The sequence below is a fragment of the Myxocyprinus asiaticus genome, chromosome 3 (genome assembly GCF_019703515.2).
Source record: "Myxocyprinus asiaticus isolate MX2 ecotype Aquarium Trade chromosome 3, UBuf_Myxa_2, whole genome shotgun sequence".
Classification (NCBI taxonomy): domain Eukaryota; kingdom Metazoa; phylum Chordata; class Actinopteri; order Cypriniformes; family Catostomidae; genus Myxocyprinus; species Myxocyprinus asiaticus.
The window spans coordinates 59117079-59135687 of record NC_059346.1 but is presented as its reverse complement, the minus strand read 5'-3'; the positions used below and the strand labels follow the sequence as shown (position 1 = coordinate 59135687).

The 18609-nt window shown below is 39.8% G+C and overlaps 1 protein-coding gene across 6 annotated transcripts in view; it reads right to left on the bottom strand.

Moving 5' to 3' along the window:
• Window positions 1–18609, bottom strand: part of LOC127426041 (disks large homolog 4-like) — a 201325-nt gene that overhangs the window by 56273 nt on the left and 126443 nt on the right. For 2 of the 6 annotated variants that reach the window (XM_051672544.1, XM_051672551.1), the window contains exon 1: window positions 7558–7695. The exons of the other annotated variants lie outside the window; for them this stretch is intronic. In XM_051672544.1, the coding sequence (XP_051528504.1) occupies window positions 7558–7647 (90 nt within the window). In that variant the 5' untranslated portion in view covers window positions 7648–7695. Of the gene's footprint in view, window positions 1–7557; window positions 7696–18609 lie in introns of those variants that run through there. 6 annotated transcript variants of the gene reach the window in all.

Sequence of the window (18609 nt, the reverse complement as noted above, 5' to 3'; positions counted from 1 at the left end):
GATGGAATATAATTAGTCTCTCCATGGATGAACTGTTACGTCGTCTTCTACAGGTAAGAACTTTGGTGTTACGTTTGATAGTCTATCCTTTAAAAATTACATTTCCAATGTTTGTAGAACAGCATTCTTCTACCTCAGAAATAACTTAAAATTACGGCACATGCTTTCTGTTTCTTATGCTGAAAAGCTAAATCATGCGTTCATAACCTCGAGACTAGATTATTGTAATGCAATACTGGGTAGATGTCTTGCAGGCTCAGTAAATAAGCTTTAGTTGGTTCAAAATGCAGCAGCTCTCTAGAATGCTTACTAGAACTAAGAAATATTATCACAGCAGCTCAATTTTCTTGTCACTACATTGGCTGCCTGTTAGGTTTTGTATCAATTTTAAAATTCTGCTAACTACCGGTGTAGTCCGATTCCTGAATGAATGACTCTTATAAATGGGTTCTTTTGAATCTAAAGCGCGAAACACATCTTGCGACCAGTGCAGTGCGTTTCCCGAACGAATGACTCTTATGAGCCATTGTTTTTTTATCTACTGTGCAAAACACAGTGAAACTGGTGTAGTACGACTCTTAAGAGTCCATTCTTTTGAATTTACAGCACGACTGGTGTAGTCCAATTCCTGAACAAATTACTCTTATGAGTCAGTTCTTTTGAATCTACAGTGCAAACCACATAGCACAACCAGTGTAGTCCGATTCCTGACTAAATGACTCTAAAGAGTTGATTTTTTTAAATTGTATCTACACTGTAAATACTAATAGCAATCTCAAATTATAAAAAATAGTTTACTCAACTTAATCTTAAATTTTTACTATTTTTACTAGTTTTAATTAAGTTACCATTACTCTCTAAATCCTTAAGTTGACATTAATAAAAAACATCATTTGAAATATCACATTTTGAAATCATTACTCAAATACATAAGTTCTTTAAACTTTGGCTTAGAGTACTACTAACTCAAAATTACCAAGTACAAGTGTGGAATACCCATAAACCCTTGCGCTTGAATAAATTATGTTTGTTTGGTAAAAACAAGGGAAATTATGTTGTAAAATAATAGTTTTTTTTTTTATTTAAAAATTTATTTAGTATTAATTCTTATGACTATTGTTGTTGTTTTGTTGTAGCTGGTTGATAATTTATTTTTTTGTTAAGTCACCATCAGGGTGATTAGTGTTACCTCTGGTGAACTTGAAGTCTGTGAAGTTTAAGCCATTCTTCTTTACTCAGTTGTACTTTACAAAAGTGCAGATTTATGTGTACCAAGAAGTACTGAGTAGAGTCCAGAGTGCCATATGGCTAACTTAGAGTCTAGTCATAATTTCCCTTTTACTGTATAACCCAATTTAAATAATTAAATCAAAACAATAATAGATGAGTTAAGCTTACTTGTAACTAGTTAATGTTATTTAAAAAATTCAGTTCAGTTTACTTGAGCCAAATAAGTATGTTTACTTATTAGCATGCAAACCGATTGCCTTGAAAATCTAAGTAAGGTCAACTAATTCGATTTGACAGTGTACAGTGCGACCGGTGTAGTCTGATTCCCGAACAAATTACTCTTACGAGTCGGTTCTTCTGAATCTTCAGCGCAAAAAATGCTGTGCAAGCAGTGTAGACCGATTCCCGATCAAATGACTCTTAAGAGTTGATTCTTTTGAATCTACAGTGCAACTGGTGTAGTCTGATTCCAGAACAAATGACTCTTTTTTTTTTTTAATCAACACCACAAATCATGCAGTGCTATCTCCCAAACAAATGACTCTTATCTGCCGGTTCTTTAGTGAATGAAAAACTTAATGAACTGCAGGTCCTTTCATAATGTCGGACTCGAAATGAACCAAGAGCTGTTACTAAGTTATGTATACTTAAGACTCATGACATTTAAATCAGAGTAACTACTGGATGCTGGTTGATATGACAATTTGTAGTTTAAGAGACACAACATGACTTTTGTTGTAAATATAGGTATTTTATAGAAATGAATGTCTTAATTAAAAAGGCTTAATACATGCTGCATCCCAAAAGATGATAAAATTACTTGCAAACACTTTTCCAAAAATCAGACTGTGTAAAAAAAAGATTTGTTATGTTCTTAAAACAACTGAAAAGATCTGAGTTATATGTGCAAAACATCAGATTTTTCCAAAGGCATAGAGACCATTAATGAAAAATATTTACTATACAATATACATCTCAATTCTTCTGTTTTGGGAGGTTTTAGAGGGTTAGTTGACAATCTCTGTGGATTTTTGCTTCAATGTTTCGAATGTTTTTGTCAATTCAGTGGTTTTTCAGAGCAGACTAGCATGGTTGGCGACAGATTTGAGCTTTATGGTAGTTAACAATAAAATTCACATTTAATAAACATTATTTCAACAAATTAATCCAAAGTGAGAGAGCAACTAATCCATAAAATGAGATGCACAAAATTAATTAAACTATAATCAGTCTAAAAGCCAGCTCTTTTATATTCACTTATCAAAACAGAAAACAGGACACACATACACAAATTGCACAGCTGCACACACCTTCTACAGCACACATAAATTTGTTGGCATTGTATTTGCTTCAAGGGTACTACACAGAGCGTGTCATTATTAGTGTTGTCCATTATTATTTGCTGTTTTAGGTTCTCCTGAATGACATGCTTGTTTTGAAGGTTAAAACTGGCAATGGGGGGGGGGGGTACAAACTACAGCAGGGTACAAACTACGCACAAACACATAAAAACACTCATTTGCATAAAAGCTACTTATATAAATTCTCACTCATGAGCTCTGTGCATGTGTATGTGCATGTGTGAGTGTGGGAGAATAAAGAATGAAATCCCCACCCACATCCCACACAAGCACCTGAACCCGGCAGCAATATTCAGACAATCAAAACAGCACACTATATAACCATAAAGCAATGCAAAAAATGGACAGTGCCTGTTTTAATAACAACTACTGCTTAACAGTAATAACAGTAATAACAATAATCATTCAAGAGCCTATCAATGCTCGGTCCAGAATGTCAAGAGGAGAGATAATATTTGTATTTTATGCATTCATTGGATCTTTCTGAATCTTTTCTTCAAGAAGAAACCTAAAATCTGTAAACCTTTTTTGTGTGTACAGTCCACATACACACAAACATACTGTACAAACAGGCATACAATAAGACTTTAAAGAGGTCACTTAAGAGATCCACTTAATCAAGGTTTTTTGTGCCAAAAACAGTCATAATTTAGTTTCTACTGACCAGTCTTTCCTAGACTCTTTTTTCCTGCTGTACCTTTAAGTCATCTGTGAAATGTCCTCTTTGCATGTGAAATGAGCTGTGGGTTTGCTGTCAGTGGCAATATAGTTAGCACTGCATCATCCTTCAATAAAATCCTCCTTGCAAAGCCTGCATTACATTTTGACAAGTTCACAAAACAATCCAAACTGAAATGTATTAGTTCCTCTGGGGCCGGTTGCACCAGAAATGCGCAAGTTGCAACTTAGACTACGTAGTTATATTGTAAATGGGCACTCAGTTCCAATTTACACACTGCGAAATATTCAACATGGTCTCATTGTGGAAACATGACTCTATATACACTTTTGCAAAACTTGTTAAAGGTGTCTCCAGGTACAATTCCCTGCAGTTTCCAGGAGAAATGAACACTAGAGGTGCTACAACAACTGTGTGTTTTATTCACGTTCACTCAAATCATGACTTTAATGGCTGATTATGACTTTATAAATACTTATATTTCTTTCTATTAATCATACCCTGCTATTTTATGAGATCGACACCCTTTTACTCAGAAACATCTTTTGAAAAACAACACATTTTAATGCTCACCTGATAGGATGTTGGACTTAAAGAGTCGGAGGACTGTGGTTTAAGTCCAGCCATGAACTCAAGCTGACACGTGACATTACAGGGTTATAGAAGCAACACGAAATGATGTGGCTGCTTCAAAAACTGTGCTTTTTCATTTCGCTTCTGCATTTTAAAACACTAATGGTTAGGTTTAGGAACTGATAAGGTAAGGATGTCTTTTTTAAACATCTCATTTATATTTTAAAATACTATTGGTTAGGTTCAGGCAAAAGTTTTAGGTTAGGGAGGTATGTTTTAAAAAAAGAAGAATCTAAAATTTACCTTAAAACCGTGTCTGAATACGACACCATTTTACTTGCTTTTGGTGCCCCCAGCTGGACATTTCACTAGAAACCTGCAGCCAAACGTGTTATACAGCACATATATTTTGAATTGCAAAGATGTTGTCATGGTCACGTAAATTTCATGAGAACAGGCTGGAAATATTTTAGGGTTGCACCATTTAAATCAGGGGAAACGTAACCTTAATATAATCTAAATATATACGGAAGCCTCCGACCTGGAGTAACGGTTGGGGGAAAAAGTTCATGTTTTGCGTGACAGACTTCAACCCTTTAAACATATACTGTATGATAATGTTGACATTTACAACAGTTTACGTTTACAAGAGAATGTTATGTTAAAACCTGACGTCTTAGCGGCTCTTCAACAGAAAAACGATCTAAACAGTGCACTTTCCTGTGTGCGTCGCCCGGTGTCACAACACACAAAATGTATAGGATAATAAAATTAATAAATGTACATTTTTCCAGTCGGATGTATTAGTATTTATAGTTTGCCCCTTATTAATTTTAACAACAGATCCTTTATATATATATATATACATATATATATATGTAATAACAGGTGCTGCCAAATTAAGTATTGACTTAATTACAAATAACTAATAGTTACTAAGCCCTTAGTTCGAACTTCCGAATGTCCAAACTTAAGTGAGACCTTCACAGCTGTGGCAACCCTACCTTGATTTTGAGAAATAATTGCATCTATCCTACTTTTTTTTTTTTTACTTATTTCCGCATGATTGGGCAATGTTTATGACCAACAGATTGGATCACTACTGAAGACATAGATTAAACAAACTGAGTCTTATGGATTACTTTTATACAGCCTTTATGTGCTTTTTGGAGATCCAAAGTTCTGGTCACCATTCACTTGCATTGTGTGGACCTACTGAGATGAGATATTCTTCTAAAAATCTTGTCATACACATCTGGTATGGCATGAGGGGTAAATTATAAGAACATTTTCATTTTTAGGTGAACTATTCCTTTAACCCTTAAACGCATACCTCGGGTCTTTAGAGACCCAGGACCTCATTCCACCCCCTGTACCTCATCCATTTTTTGGAGTTGTGCCCACACCTTTTTAGTATTCCTCAATCTATCTCTTATAAATAGTGTGACACACAAAAAATGCCAAAATTGCACAAAAAAATAATAATAAAAAATAAAATAAATTATAGTGGTTTAAGTACCAAAAGTGTAAAGGGTCTTTATGGACCCGAGGTATGTAAGAGTGTCTGGGGTTTTTTTCCACACTTCCATAAATTCGATTTTTTTTATAATTATTTCATATCTATTCAAATGTACTATCACAGGATATCTATTTCTTTGTTTATTACTATATTTATACAAATACACTATATCATGTTGATTTTCTATGCAACAATGAACTGTCAACAATGGTGAATTATCAGTATTTTATATGTGTATACACACACACACACACACACACACACTATATATATATATATATATACATTACTTCTTACTAAATTTGGCACTGATGTTTCAGTGTTTGACTTGATTTACATTTGACATTGCTATTTGACAAAGAAACAACATCGAAGTAAACTATAGCAAGTACAACAAATGAAATGTATGATATGACTATTGTAATTTGGGTGTACTACTAAATTAATGTAAGTCAATATGTGCCTGAGAAAATACACATAAGCTACACATAAGTTACACAAACATTACACGTGTGGATTATGTGTTATGTGTAGCTCAATATGTGTTTGACAGCCTGTTGCATTTCATGAAATTTCAGTGTGAAAATAATTCTGTTCTGATGTCAGAAATTTGAGGAAGTTCAGAACAAGCTATTTTAAGCTTAGTCTTTTCAGACTAGAGAGAAATTTGGATTTTTGAAAGCTGCAGTGTGTTTTCACAGAACCATGAATTTGTTTATTTCGAAAGGAAAGAACATTTTTTTTTTTTTTATGATATGGCCCTTTCAACAAAATCTTTATGTTGCCATCTTTCATGTTGACATGTAACTGTGGCAGTAAATTCTCTCTCTCTCTCTCTCTCTCTCTCTCTCTCTTTCTAAAAGTGTTTCTCTGACTGTGTGTTTCTTGTAGATAAATGAACGTTTCTCAAAAACAATCAGACAGAAATGACATCCACAATTTATGATACCAACCAATGAGCAGAGAAAACACATCCACACACCCACTCACACATTCCAGGGCAGGAACACATGAGATCTGTTCTTGGCAGATATTATTATCTTTTTCTCTCTTTTTTCTTCACTGAGAGAGTACTATAAGTTTTGCTTTAATGAGGCAGTCTCTCGCTCTCTCCTCTGAAATAATCTGAACTTGGACATTTCTGCATGGAATAGCTTTTTCCCAAAGATTTTTATGTCAATCCAGGTAACACTTTATAGTAACTTTCATTAATAACATTAACACACGTTATTATATTAAATAATTATTAACAGACAAGTTTAATGTGCATTCATGAAGCTTTGATTTAAATATTTTAGAAAGTAAATTAACTACTGATCTGTTAAACATTATAATGTTCATGTTTTATAGTTTAATACAGTTTCATTTAGTTTAATAGTAACGATGACTTGATGATAAAAGTGATCTTAAACTATTTCCCAAACCAAAATCTGACACTACATAGACAAAAGTGCTACCAGGTGCCCCATTAATATATTTTATTTAATCATCCCAGTTTCATTAATCACCTCATCTATTATTTAAGGTGCTGGGCCATTAATCTGAAGCACCATTTCACACCCTAATTTTAACTTTCCACATTTTGCAACTTCTGACGCACTAAGCGCCTTTGAGCACTGTCCATCTGTTATGAAGACACCAATCTGTAGGCATAGTAGCACTCTTCTATGTTAATATAAGGTAGCCTTTTATTTGCATTATATATGTATATCATATATTTTTTATTTTATATATTCTATTTATCCTAAAAGGCATCCTATTGGAATTTCTATTATAATTTGGAACCAGTTCTTAAGGATCCTAATGGGAACTGTCTTATAGGATTCCAGCATAGTACAAAATAAACACTAAATCTTTTAGAACACATTGTTTCCAATAGGACTATTAATATTCCAAATGGAATAAAATGCTCCTATATGACACCAAGAGGAATTTAAAGACAATCCTTTAGGATTTTAAAACCCCTTTAAGCTCCCCTCACATCATTCCAATACAATACAAGATAAAGATGACAAAATATCCAACAGGAATCAGAAAAGGAAGTCAGTTCTGTAGAACTTCAGTTTATCCGGTATGATCTTATTAATGATTCCCATTTGGATTTGTTCCACATTATAGAAATTCCAACAGTTTCTTTAAGGATTTTGACTAGGGATGAACAGCCAGCAAAACCAGAAAAACGTGTCAATTCCTACCATGATGCTGTGGCGTTGTTTTTTAGCTTTCCGGACGTTGTTGATGAAACGCCGGCCCATTTTCTTAGCGTACCACACGGACACAAACATCCTGCCCGAGCGCTGAACATCGACGAACGTTCAGACCGACAGCACCGAGCGCACGAGAGGAGGAGGAGAGACACGCGTGCGCTTTAAATGTGCGGGGGCGTTCACACAAGACACATCCTTGCGTTCAAAAACTTTAATTACAAGCATCGGACAGTTGAACTTGTTTTACCTCAACAAGCCGGTCTTTAAAAAACGCGACGCCAGACATAACGCATATAGACCAACCATTACAGCGCGGACGGAAATGCTGTATTAGTGAAATTGGGTGAATGTGCAAGTATGTTAATATGTTGGTCAAGTCCACAGAAATGACATGATTTTTTTTTGATGAATTGTTTCTGATTTCATTGACGCCTCAGTCACTACCCGAAAGTAAATGTTCTCTTTCCTCAGGTCGATTTTGCACGAGAGCGAGCGAGCGACTCGACCACACTAGAACGAGCTCGTTTTAATAACCGAAGCTGTGTTAGCAAGCTGCAGGCTTGCACTCCCTCAAGAAACAAGAGGGGAGATGGAGAGTTCATGGAAACACACCACACACACACACACAGAGAGAGAGAGAGAGAGAGAGAGAGAGAGAGAGAGAGAGAGAGAGAGAGAGAGAGAGAGAGAGAGAGAGAGAGAGAGAGAGAGAGAGAGAGAATTTTATCACTGCTATTTTTAAGTACCATGTAAATAAATACCATGGTATGTGAATACTGGGGATGGCTCTTAGGGTATAGTGCTGTTTTATTGAATTAGAGATAAATATGATATATCATGTTTTTGGACATGTCCATGGTAAGTCGATGGTATTATCTGAAGTATCTTGGAGTATCATGCAAATACCATGGTACATGAATATGGTAATCATTAGCCGCTTTTCCACTTTCGGGCCAGTGCGAGCCTGGGCTATCAACCGGCCAGCCGGGGCCAATAGCCTCGGACCTTGAGACCAAAATCGATCTGCATTCCCACCATCGGGCCAATAGTCTCGCAGCGTTGCCCTAAAATCCGCCCTCAATACACTGGTGCCAACGTCACACACCCCGCCCATTTCACAGATTGGTATCATGTAATCTTTGTAGAATATCGAGTTTATATCATTTGTAAACTTTAGCTAGCTATTAAGTTAGCATTGACAACTCATCGACTATAACTGCCATGGTGTCACGAGTAGTCATCATCTCATCAGGACACCGTCCATGATCTCGAATGACCGCTTTGTCCACTGTGTGTTTTAACGAATTTGTACTGTACCCACAAATGTTTTTATATTTCCCAAACCTGTACCTGTAACCTGGTGAAACACCGCCTTTGCCATTGACCCTGCCTCAAGTGTAATTTGCGGGCCAAAGGCCATTGGCCCCGAGAAAGCCCCGGAAGTGACACTGGGAACGCAACTGGCCCTGACATGCACAAACACACCCTCATTTGACCCGATAGTGGAAACGTGGCTATTTAGTACTGGTAAAAATCGAAGTAACATGCTTTAGCAATTCATACCACCAGCTGTGTATTACCGGTTTCCTTGTGCAGAAAGTGCACGGGACATCAAGACAGCTTAGAGGGAATGTTTGCTGAGGATGTAAATCTACAGCCAGATTTTATTGGGGCTAAAACTCACTGCACTTCAGAATATTACAAGCTACTTTATAACCTGGCAATGGTCCCATTCACTATCCTCGAAACACACAGCATTCCAAGAGAACATTTAATTATCCTGCTCAGCCTGGCAATGCACAATAGGATACTCATTTGGGAAATAAGGCCTGTGATAATGACCTGTCTTTAACTCCATTCCCTTATACATTAACATTGCACAAAGAGTGGAAGGTTATGCTGAAAAAGATGCATGAGTATTAGCAGAACACATCACAATGTATCATGTTTTCAGTGCTGGGTATTAAAGGAATCTGTAGGAATCTGGAATATGTAATTAAATTACAAAATTCACATACTTGTAATCAGATCACGTTACATTTAAAAATACATGTAATCAGATTACAGTTTCTTTTGTGTGGATTACTTGATTACAAATTAATCAGGCAATGGTAGTAAATTGTTCATAATTTATTGATTTCCCTAAATTTTTCATTTCAAATCAGCCTACTGCTGATATACATTTGGTAAGTTCTTGAGTGTTTTCAAAAGAGAGGGGGATGGGAGGGGGAGGGATGTGAAATTGCACACAAAGATCTGATACTTGCCAGGTGGCTATAATTACACTGAAGACGGAGCAGTCTCACTCAGCATTTGATCACTGGATTTATAAAAACACAGGGCAAAAACATAACTATGCAATGTGAACTCTGCCTTCCAAAACATAATTATTATTTGAATTATCACTCTGTGTGTCACATAACAATGTGTAACTACAGTGGCGTGCACAGACCACAGCAGTGGCGGAAGGGCACAGATGTTTTTTTGAGTAGTACTTATGTTTATATACTTATTTATTTGCTTTAACAGGTTTTAAGCATTATTCTTTTATTTATTATATTGTATACATATCCAAATTTTAACCTATTCTGTTATCATATAATAACCTATTCTGTTATCTTTCTCAGAAAAAGTACCATCATATTACAATGTTTTTTAGATATGGTCTGTGGTAATGCCCATGGTATTTTTTTAAGTACCTTGGAGTGCCATATATATATATACACTCACTGAGCACTTATTAGGAAGGTTCGACGTGTTATGCATTCTGAGATGCTGTTCTGCTCACTACAGTTGTACAGAATGGTTATCTGAGTTACCGTAGCCTTTCTGTCAGCTCGAACCAGTCTGGCCATTCTCCGTTGACTTCTCTCATCAACAATGTTTTTGGCATCATTCTGAGTAAACCTATTTCAGAGGCTCTGTTCTTCGGAGCGAGCAGGGTATAAACATGATCACTTTCGATTTTGGAATTAGCCCCAATCTGCTGTAGCGCATGCTGTTAAAGGCACCTCCACCTAATTTTCTTTAATGCTTCCATAATTTACTAGGAAATCTCACACTGACACATTATTACTGTTATTGTGAGATTATTGAGAGATATAAATTTTGTTTTATTTAATAATTTTATGTTTATTATTAAAATATACCCCCTTTTTCTGCATGACCAGAAGGCCACCTTTAGGCCATTTGTGAACAAAGCGGGTGCCTCTGCTGCCCTCCTTCTGTGCACACCACTGTGTCACTATGTCTTAGGAAGGGTTTTGTCCATTTGTGCATTAGCATGGTAAAGTTAGTTTTTGTTTCGCAAACTGCTTTTGTACTTGGCTTCAAAAATTTACTTGAATGAGCTTTTGCAATAACTTTTGAGACATTGATTCAAAAATATAACTGGTCTGATCTGTTACCAAACATGGATGCCGTTTGTACTGTAGTACCAAAATTGCTGGAGTAAGAACACATTTGTTAAACAAGACACGGATAACCTGTCCATAATTCTAGACACTCTCTCATAAGAAATGCAAGTTAATCTTCTTCTAAACAGGTATGTTGATATTTAGGGGCCAAGTCCCGAAGGGGTTAGCCCCTATTGTATCTGTTAGTATTATTGTTATTATTCTGGCTGGGAGTCTATGGCAGCCCTATGAACCATACATATGAAAATGATGAAATTTGGCATACTGACGGGTGGGCATGAATAGCCCCTATACCAAATTTGGGGTATCTAGGTCATACTCTATAGTGCCACCACAAGTTCAAAAATGCGCTTTTCTTTTGCGTGTATCTTTTGAACAGTTTGTCCTAGAAACCCAATTCTTTTTTGTATGATTACTTTGCTCCTGATGATTAACATTAAAACTCTTCCCATTACAGTGACAGTCATCTTGGATTATGATGTTTACAGTTTAAACTTTTCACATCCTTCAAAGATTTGTCCGATTTGTCCAAACGATGGCTCAAAATAATCTCCAGACCGAGCAGCACAGAACTGACCAAATTATTTTAATATGTGCTACCATTCAGAAATTATGCCAACACAAAGTTAACAAGGTCGACGTTAAAATTGATTTGAGGCTGTATCTCGGCAATGCTTCGTCCTATCGAAACAAAATTTGGTATGCTTCATCAGGACCATGATCCGAGGCATCATGCACAGTTTGGTGACAGCGCTACCTATGGGTCAAGAAATGTCAAAATTGGCTATTTTTGCTTGTAACTTTTAACCCGTTTGTCCTAAAATTATGAATTTGGTGTCTTTGGATTCCTTGGGTCATGAGTATTTCAACTATATACATTGTCCAAGATCAGCCATATAACCTCTCTGCTTTTGAATGTTATGAAAAAGTAATGGATGTTTAAAATGCTTTGTCCGCTTTGAATGAAAATTAGAAGGGGTCTTCGACATCATGTCCTGAGGGTACCTAAGCAGTTTGGAGACATAGTGGTCAAAATGCTTAGTTATTTTTTATATTATTATTTTTTATTTAAAACCTGCTGCTCTCAGCTTCTTTGGCACTTTTGGACTGTGTCAACTGAATGGCCCAGTGGTTAACGCATTGGAACACTGGTCAAAAAGTTTGAGTCCAGGAAAGAGTGGTTTTAAATTTTTTATTTCTGTTGATCTCTGAGTCTTCATTTTGTGCTTAGTACAATGCAGACTGCACTTTATTGTGTAATTCCTACTTCAATTAAAAAAACTAAGCTGTAAATATTTTCTCAGAAATCGTTGTGTACTCTTAACCAGGAATGTCTCTTTGGCATTGTAACAAAGGTTCAGGTTGATCAGATAAAGGAGGAAGTGGGAACCAGTTTCCCGAGTTCACGTGAGTCCGTTTTATTCACAAATAACCAGCAATCGCTGTACAGCTTCACTCAAAACATAAGATGGCTTTTCAGCGTCACTCAAATAAACAGTCCGTTTTTCAGCATCTCTCAAATAAACAGTCCGCTTTTCAACTTCACACAATACAAGACTCTCCCCCAGGGAACAGACATGAAGACTCTGGTCTGCCAGTCTCTCTCCTCCCTCTGTGAACTGGCCATCTTTTTATCTCCCCTGACTTTCACTGTGAGCATAGAGATGGTAATTAGTCACAATTAATTTTAAGTGGATGTCCTTACCGCTTTCTCTCTCCCCAGACGGGCGCTCGAACATGCCCTCACTTCCACATAACCCCACCGCCCGACTCAGGCAGGGGGAACCGTCCGGACTGCCCACTCCCCCCTTTTCTGGAGAGGAAGTCCGCAACAGCCATCTGTGCCCCCGGTCTGTGAACCATCTCTAACTTAAATGGCTGGAGTGCCAGATACCAACAGGTGATCCAGGCGTTGGCATCCTTCATGCGGTGGAGCCATTGGAGCGGGGCGTGGTCCAAACAGAAGGTGAATGCTCATCCCAGCAAATAGTAGCGGAGAGTAAGAACCACCTACTTGATGGCCAAACACTCCTTCTCTATGGTGCTGTACTTAGTCTCTCTCGTAGATTTCGACTAATGTACAGCACCGGGCGCTCCTTCCCCTCCACCACTTGGGACAAAACAGCACCCAGCCCCCTGTCCGATGCAAAACAAAATGGAGAGAGAAATCAGGGGAATGCAGAAGCAGCCCGCCACAAAGTGCAGCTTTTACCTGCGTGAAGGCTTGTTGACACAACTGTGTCCGCTGGACCAGGTCTGGGGCTCCCTTTTTAGTGAGATCAGTCAGCGGGCTGGTGACTTCAGAAAAATTAGGCACAAACCTTCGATAGTAGCTGGCCAGCCCCAGAAACTTTCTCACATCCTTGTTGGTCTGGGTCTCAGGCAGGTCGCGATCGCTGTGGTTTTATCAATTTGAGGTCGCACCTGCCCGTGACGCAAGTGGAACCCCAGATACAGTACCTCCACCCATCCAACTGTGCACTTCTTCGGGTTTGCTGTGAGCCCCACTCATCGCAGCAACCTCAGAACCGCCCCCAGATGCTGCGTATGCTGCTGCCAATCATTACTGTAAATAATGATATCATCCACATAAGCAGCATCATACACTCTGAGGATTCTGTCCATAAGCCGCTGAAACGTAGCCGGGGCCCCAAACAAACTGAACGGAAGGGTCACAAATTGGTGTAATCCAAACGGTGTGGAGAAGGACATTTTTCACGGGACATCTGCATTAAGGGGATCTGCCAATATCCCTTTGTCAAATCCAGTGTCGAATAAAAGCGAGCCGAGCCCAACCGATCGAGCAGTTCATCAATATGAGGCATTGGATCCATGTCAAATTTAGACACCGCGTTGACCTTTCTATAATCCACACAACCAGACAGAGCCATTGCTCTTAGGTACCAGAACCACCGAGCTGGCCCAATCACTGTGGGATTCTTCTGTTATGTCCATATCAAGCATGGCCTTTAATTCTTCCCACACTACTTGTTTCTTGTGTTCAGATAAGTGGTAAGGATGACTACATACCACTACCCCGGGGGTTGTCTCAATGTGGTGTTTTATGAGATTAGTGCAGTTGAGGAGAGGTGAGAACACGTCAGAGAAATTTTTTTGCAATCTGGCAACCTCCGTACGTTGTGACGGCGAGAGGTGGTCTCCGCAAGGGACCGGGGTGAACTGATTGGCTTTTAGACTCACCTACGGGCTGAGCTCCTCCCTCTCCAGAACTACCGTCACCAAGGATAAGGGGACCACCTCTCTCCATGGTTTTAGTAGGTTGAGGTGGTAAATTTGACTAGCCTCGCCCCTATCCATACACACTACCTCATAATCAACTTCCCCAACTCGCCGTGTGACCTCAAAGGGCCCTTGCCACTTTGCGAGTAATTTAGATCTCGATGTGGGCAGTAATAAAAGTACTTTATCTCCCGGTGCAAATTCCCATAGCCGAGCTCCCCTGTTATACAGCCGGGACTGACATTCTTGTGCCTGTAGCAAATTCTCCTGTGATAGTCGCCCCAGTGTGTGGAGTTTCCTCTCAGGTCAAGAATGTATTGAATTTAATTTTTGCTCTGTGAAGTTCCCTCCTCCCAATTTATCTTCATGACGTCTAACACGCCACGGGCTTATGCCCATATAATAATTCAAATGGGGAAAACCTCATGGAGGCTTGCGGGCCCTCTCATACTGCAAATAACAGTGGTTCGAGCCACCTATCCCAATTCTGAGCATCTTCATTCATGAACTTACAAATCATATTTTTTAAGGTCGTATTAAATCGTTCGACCAAGCCGTCCATTTGTGGATGGTACACGCTTGTCTGAATCAATTTAATACCTAATAATTCGTACAGCTCGTGTAGTGTACATGACAAGAAAGTAGTGCCCTGGTCAGTGAGGATTTCTTTTGGAACCCCCACTCGGGAGATTATTCTGAAGAGTGCCTCTGCAACACTACGTGCTGTGATGTTGCGAAGAGGCACTTCTTCCGGGTATCACGTTGCATAGTCCACCAGAACCAACAAAAAGCGATGCCCACATGCTGACCGCTCTAATGGCCCGACGAGGTCCATGCCAACTCTGTCAAAGGGAACCTCGATTAACGGAAGAGGGCGCAATGGCGCTTTTGGAGTGGCCGGCGGATTCACCAGCTGACATTCGCGGCATGTCGCACACCATCGGTTATCATCCCCGCGAATGCCCGGCCAATAGAAACAGGCCATGAGAAGGCTCAGACTATGATGGAACAACATTTCCCGATGGCTCCTTGATACTAACAACTGGGTTGTATCTTCTTTTGTCTAAGCGTCCTGCGTCACTCGATACAACTGATCGTTTATAATTGAGAAATACGGATATGTGAGTGCATTGCGCGGCTGAAGGCGCTGATCATCAATTACTTTCACTTGGTCAAACACGTGCTTAAGAGTCTCGTCTTGCGTCTGTTCCAGAGGGAAATCCCCAGCGGGAATTACCCTAAGGGCTGGGGAAGCCGAGGCTTCCCCCTCCCTTATGTCATCCTGACGTGGACCTGACGTAGAGGGCCCCAGCTCCGCTTCCCCCGTCAGCGCATTGCACACCCCACACCGTCCCACTGTATTACAGGACCCATCCACACACAACACCTTTAACAATTTGGGAAAAACTGGCCAATTAGTACCCAAAATTAGTGGATGGGTGAGGCGGGAACTAACCATGGTGTCAATGTTATGCTTTTGATCCCAAAATAGAATAGTGATGGTCATTGCAGGATAATCGTAAATATCCCCATGCACACACCTCACCTTCACCCGATTATTTGAATCCAATGCCCCATTTTGAACCAAGCATTGATGAATAGAGGTTTGGTTACAACCTGAATCCACCAAGGCTTGGTATGTAACCCCCCCCACCAATACTCATGGGTATTTGGTACGTCCCGGCGCGATCGGGGACGGCCTGTAGGAGTATTGGGGACCTAGATCACCGTCCCCACCTCCAACACCGGGCACTGTTCGTGGATGTGTCCCGCTCCCCGCAACTCCAACAAAGTGGGGGAAGCTTCCCCCACCTTAGAGAAAGAATGGGTGGAGCTGGGGAGAGAGAGACAGGAGTGTTAGCACACCCCCGAGGCCAGGGCACCAGTCTCAGGGGATTGTTCCACCGTTTCCGGGGGAACGGGATAGGTCGGAAAGAAGGAGGGGAGGGTTAAGGACAACAGGGAGAGAGAGAGAGAGAGAGGCTCACCGGCCCCCGGGTATGCCGCTAAATGGTCCTCCGCCAACTGCACTGCTTCATCCAGCGACGCCGGTCAGTGGCACTGGACCCATTCCGCAGTTCCTTTCACTCCTCGGCCAGCACGCACCGCTGGCAGGCGTCGCGGTGCTGTTGAACAAAGGCAAATGGGTGGCTGACTTTGCTCAGCATCAGGGTTCGGAACTGCCAGCGATGCTCTTCGGGACTGCGGCCGACCCACTGCGGGATGGCTTTCTTCAGCTCAGGGTACCTCAGGAGGTTGTCGACCAGGAGTAGTTGGGCTGCAAGTTGGGCCTCCCCGGTCAGCAGCGGTAGGAGGTGGACTACCCATTGTGCCCGCGGCCATTCCAGAGCTTGGGCCGTGTGCTCAAAGAACTCCAGAAAGGCCTCCGGCTCATCTTGTGCCCCCATCTTCGCCAGCATCACATTGGGGTTTGCTGCTGCCGGGGTCCTGGTGTGCACCCTCCTGCCAAGGTACCAAGCTCCGCAATGCCTGTCGGTCCTCCTCTTGGCCTCGAAGGAACACCTCAAAGAGCGCCTCGAAGCGCTGTTGCTGCTCCGCCCGCAGATCCATGAGGGCCTGGTGTTGTTCCTGGTGCATGCTGGCGAGAGATCGCTTCATTGGCGAATACAACTCCATAGCAGCGTACCTTCCTCCTTCTCCCGGGTTTTGGCACCAGTGTAACAAAGGTTCAGGTTGGGCAAATAAAGGAGGAAGCGGGAACCAGTATCCATTGTTCACGTGAGTCCGTTTTATTCACAAATAACCAGCAATCGCTGTACAGCTTCACTCAAAACATAAGACGGCTTTTCAGCATCACTCAAATAAACAGTCCTCGTTTCAGCATCTCTCAAATAAACAGTCCGCTTTTCAACTTCACACAATACAAGACTCTCCCCCAGGGAACAGACATGAAGACTCTGGTGTGCCGGTCTCTCTCCTCTCTCTGTGAACTGGCCGTATTTTTATCTCCCCCGACTCTCACTGTGAACACAGAGATTGTAATTAGTGACAATTCATCTCAGGTGGATGTCCTTACCGCTTTCTCTCTCCCCTGATGGGCGCTCGACCACGCCCTCACCTCCACAGGCGCCAATCAGACTTGTCAGTTGTGTGGCGCAGTGGTTAGAGCTCTGGGCTTCAGTTCAAATGACTGGGTGAATCCTAGTTCAATACCTGCTTCAGCTGGAAAAACATTGCGACTCTGTTGTGCCGGCGTTCTGTGCATTGTGAATGGCTTTAGGGCTTGGCCCTGATCATTTCTGCTTGTAGCTATATTGTAAATTATCTTTATCAGTTAAAATGTGATTTTGTATTTCATTACCTCTTAAGTGGCTTAGTTTTTTCACTCATGAACAGATAAATAGCGAGTAAAATGCAAAAAATTAAACGATTAATGTCAAGTTCCATTGTGACAACATACCCATATAGTATATAAGCTTATAAGCTTTTCAGCTAAATTTATAAATTAAAACAATTCTGAGGCTAAAAATTATTGTTGAAACAACAGTAACAAACCAATATGCTTACATCTATCAAAATTGCCAGTCTAACTTCAGCAGCAGCTCTCTCGCTTTAAACCTTTAAAACTATAGAATGCATTAATAATATTATTATGCATTCATATTAGAACTAAAAAGACCATTTTAATTTGAAATACTATGAAAAAATCATTCATCTTCACCGCAGTATAGTTTCTCATTACTGAAACAATCATACAAATGTTGCGGTAATAATTAAGTGTATTGACTAACACAGAAACACTTATAACTGGGGCACCCAATACAAGTGAGCAAAAAATATTGCTTCATCTTACAGAGGTATAAAAAAAAAAGAATTTACCGGTAGTTGTAAAATTTTATCATTAAATCCATTGTCTTAAATTTAACATCAGTTGCGGTAATGAGAATGCATAGTGTTGTAAAAAGGGCATACAGACACAGTTTGTGACAAAAAAGTGAGGTGACAATTTTCTAGGTATTCACGTTTGGACTACTCTTGCTGATGTATCATAGCAGAATAAGTCTTCACAAAAATGTTGTGTTTTGAAAAGACAGTCAAATATTGTTGCGATAAAAAGAAATGGCTTGATGGACACAAGTTTTTTCATTCTTTTACCCAGATAGTGATGTTTGAAACGACAAAATAAATTATTTTTATTTATTATTGGGTCTTGGGTACAACATTATTTAAAACTTTTTTATTAAAATGTTATTGTTTATACTACATTTAATAGTCCTAATTTTGAAGTAATTTTTACTATAAATTCTCCTTCCTGTTCAGTAGGTGGCAATATGCACAAAGAATGTGAATCACCAAAACCAAAAGAAGAATGTGAAAGTGAAAGTGGAGATTTATAGTAAAAAAGGACTTAAATATCGACCTG